This window comes from Gossypium hirsutum, chromosome A05 (genome assembly GCF_007990345.1).
Source record: "Gossypium hirsutum isolate 1008001.06 chromosome A05, Gossypium_hirsutum_v2.1, whole genome shotgun sequence".
NCBI lineage: Eukaryota > Viridiplantae > Streptophyta > Magnoliopsida > Malvales > Malvaceae > Gossypium > Gossypium hirsutum.
This window is the reverse complement of record NC_053428.1, coordinates 88704920-88708627: the sequence shown is the minus strand read 5'-3', so window position 1 is coordinate 88708627 and position 3708 is coordinate 88704920. Positions and strand designations below refer to the sequence as shown.

Below are 3708 nucleotides of genomic sequence, written 5' to 3'. Positions count from 1 at the left end.
GATCTGAATTTGGAAATTCATTATAAATTAACCAGAGACATTTAGAAGTCATGCCAATATGTATAGATTCCTTTTTGAGTCTAGTTTCTATCGAAACAAACGTCATCAGTATTGAAGCCCTGTACAGGGAGATATCTAAGTCGTAATGCATGAAGGTCAGTGTAGTCGCACCCTGTAATAGGGGAGATTTAACTAATAAACTTGACTAATTGGCCTAACCAAAAATTCTAGAAAAAAATATGTAGATGGAAATATGAGTCTAGTTTCAGGGAAAAATTACGAAACTGATTTTCGAGTTTTGGAACTCAAGATATGATTTTTAAGGTGACAGTGACGTAGTTAGCCAACTGCCCGAAAAATTTTAAAATGGACTGTGAAAGTAAATGAATTAAGTCGGTTAGCACCTCGTGTTCGACTCCGGCAACGGTCTCGGGTACGGGGTGTTACAAGATCTTTGTGAGCTGTACTGGTGGCCAGGGTTGAAACGCGAAGTTACTGATTATGTGAGTAAGTGCTTGACATGCCAGCAAGTTAAGGCTGAGCAACAACTACCTTTTGGGTTACTACAGCCAGTTAAAATTCCACTCCGAAAGTGGGAGAGGGTAACCAAGGATTTTGTGAGTGGGCTACCCTTAACGCCTACTAAGAAGGATTTGATATGGGTGATTGTAGACCGATTGACTAAATCTGCCTATTTTATACCGTTCTGCATTGATTTTTTGTTGCAAAAGTTTGCCAAGTTGTATGTGGCCAAAATTGTGAGACTGCATGATGTACCGATTTCTATCATATCTGATAGAGATCCTAGATTCACATATCAGTTCTGGAAGAAGTTACACGAGGCTTTGGGTACAAAATTGGATTTCAACACTGCATTTCACCCTCAGACAGATAGGCATTCACAGAGGGTGATTTAGACACTCGAAGACATGTTAAGAAGTTGTGTAATTGATTTCAGAGGCAGTTAAGAGGACTACTTGCCGCTGGCAGAGTTTGCGTATAACAATAGCTACCAAACCAGTATTCAAATGGCACCATATGAGGTGTTTTATGCTCGTAGGTGTTGTACTCCTATCTGTTGGACTGAGTTGGGTGAGCGGCGAATTCTGGGGCCAGAATTAATTTCTGATACTGAAGACAAGGTAAAACTGATTCGAGATCGGTTAAATGAAGCATCTGATAGGAAAAATTCTTATGCCGACTTAAAGCGTAAAGAAATCGAGTACTCGGTGGAGGATTATGTCTTTCTTAAAGTCTCACCATGGAGCAAAATTTTGAGGTTTGGGCAAAAAGGCAAGCTTAGCCCTGGGTTATTGGGCCTTACCGAATACTTAAGCGTGTAAGATTGGTTGCGTATCAACTTGAATTGCCTCCAGAGTTGGATAGAATTCATGATGTGTTTCATGTTTCAATACTGAGGCGGTCCTGCTCTAATCCCTCGCGCATAGTGTCAGTTGAGGAAATCGAGGTTAGGCCTGATTTAACTATCGAGGAAGAACCGGTGCAGATATTGGACCATGATGTTAAAGTATTGAGAAATAAATCTATTCTACTGGTCAAAGTGCTTTGGCATAATCACGGTTCAGAAGAGGCCCTGTGGGACATAGAGGAAGCAATGTGACAGCAATACCCTCACTTATTCTAACCAGGTAAATTTTGAGGCCGAAATTTCTCTAAGGGGTAGAATTGTAATGCCCAAAAAATGTAGGGTCTGCAATTTTGTATGCTATGACACAAATTTCTTGTTTGCTTTATTGGCAATGAGATTTGGGTATTTTTAGGGATGTTCAGGAAGCCTGGGTTCGAGTCTGGGCCCGGCAATATTTTTAGTTTTGTTCTTAAGTGAGATTGGTTGTTAGCAGTTAGGGCTTATGTTTGAGTGTGTGAGATTTTATGTCACAAAGGAGCTTGTGGCGGCGTGAAATGGCTATTGTGTGAGCAATGGTTTGAATCCTATGGCAAGAAAGGAGCATTTATTTTGCTACCAGGGGACGGCAAGAGTTGGTGTTGGATTTGAACTCTGGTGACGGAGAGTATGAATTGGTCTTGTGGGATGGTTAGAGGATATCAAGGAGGGATAAGGAGAGAGTATCATGGAGATTGGCACGTGATATTCACGATAGGTTTTAAAAATTTATAATTAATTTTTCTTGAAACTAACTATTATCATGATGAAGGCAAGTGTAACCTATCGAAAAGCAGTATAGCTTTAGCAAGACCGAATTTTCGAACCCAAAGGAACCAAGAGTACTAGTAACTACTTTCTTTTTATTATCTAGCCTAAAAATTAAGGGATTTGTTTATCTAAACTAGTTAACTAAACTAAGAATGCATAGGGAGAAATTAGGGAAAATATTTTGGAAAATCCGAATGATTAAGACAATACCTAAGGAAAAATCCATCTAGACTTCACTTGTTATTTGAATCTAAATCAGATGATTTATTCATTTAACTTGATCCGTAGAAATCCCTAAGTTATATTATTATCTCTCTCGAGACAAATAACGTCTAACCCTAGGTTGATTTAATTGAAATCTCTTTCTAATTAACGCCCTAGTGTTGCATTAACTCGATCTATGGATCCTCTTATTAGGTTTCACCCTAATACGGCAAAATCTTATCACCCTATCTCTAGGCGTGCAATTAACTCTGCTTAATTGCAACAAAGTTACTCTTAGACAGGGTCTTCGCCTCCTCTAAATAAGAGCATTAATTTGAATCAATATCCTGGAATATTAAAACAAGAATTAAGAACACATAATTAAGAACAAGTCAAATATTTATCATACAATTCAGATAATAGTAATAAGATCTGTCTCAGGTTTCATTCCCCTTGGGTATTTAGGGGGTTTAGTTCATAATTATAAAATAAAACATCTCAAAACAATAATGAATACAAAACATAAAGAAAATCCAAATCCCCTGAATGGAAATTGAAGGGAGATCTTCAGTCTTGACGATGAATCTGGCTTCTGAGATGGACCAATCGGTTTCCCTTGGGTAATTCCTTGCTTCCTACTCCGCGCGCCTATTCTAAATACCTCCTCCGGTGTTTAAATAGGCTTTCAAATGCCTAAGAGCCCTCAAAAGAGGCCTTTTTCCGAGTAGGGCTATACTTGGGCTCGGCAGGGAGATGGCCGTGTGACACTTCCGTGTACGATTACTCCAGCCCTTGGTCAAGGCTGTTGAATAGGCACGGTCGTGTAGCCTACCAATGTAAGTCACGCTTCAATCCTACCAAATGGACACGGCCGTGTGACACGCCCATGTGAGGAAGTCCAGGCCGTGTTGATTTCCCATGTGGGTCCATTTTCTTTGTTTTCAGCCCGTTTCTCGCTCTTTTTACTCTCCTATGCTCACCTAAGTATAAAACATGAAATTAAAGGATCAGGAGCATCGAATTCACAAAATCTAAGGAGAAACCATCCATAAATATGATAAGCATGGGATAAAAATATGTATAAATCACGGTTTATCAAATACCCCCACACTTAAGCGATTGCTTATCCTCAAGCAAAATCCTCAACTCACAATCAAAATAAATTCTTCTCAATTTATAATCCCTATCAATAATATCTCAACATAATCCATAGGTGATCATACATTGAAAATTCAACTAAAAGTACATCAAAGTTTCAAACATTCCAAGTTGAGCATTTTATCATGAAAACATAGGTGTCCCCCCTCGTCTAAGTAATCACTTTTGAT

At 38.9% G+C, this 3708-nt stretch overlaps 1 protein-coding gene across 1 annotated transcript; it reads left to right on the top strand.

Moving 5' to 3' along the window:
• Positions 1-1028: 1028 nt before the first annotated feature.
• LOC107960488 (uncharacterized) lies at positions 1029-1621 on the top strand. The gene is made up of 2 exons (XM_016896828.1): positions 1029-1309; positions 1420-1621. The coding sequence occupies exons 1-2, from the start codon at positions 1029-1031 to the stop codon at positions 1619-1621; spliced, it is 483 nt and encodes a 160-aa protein (XP_016752317.1).
• Positions 1622-3708: the final 2087 nt, after the last annotated feature.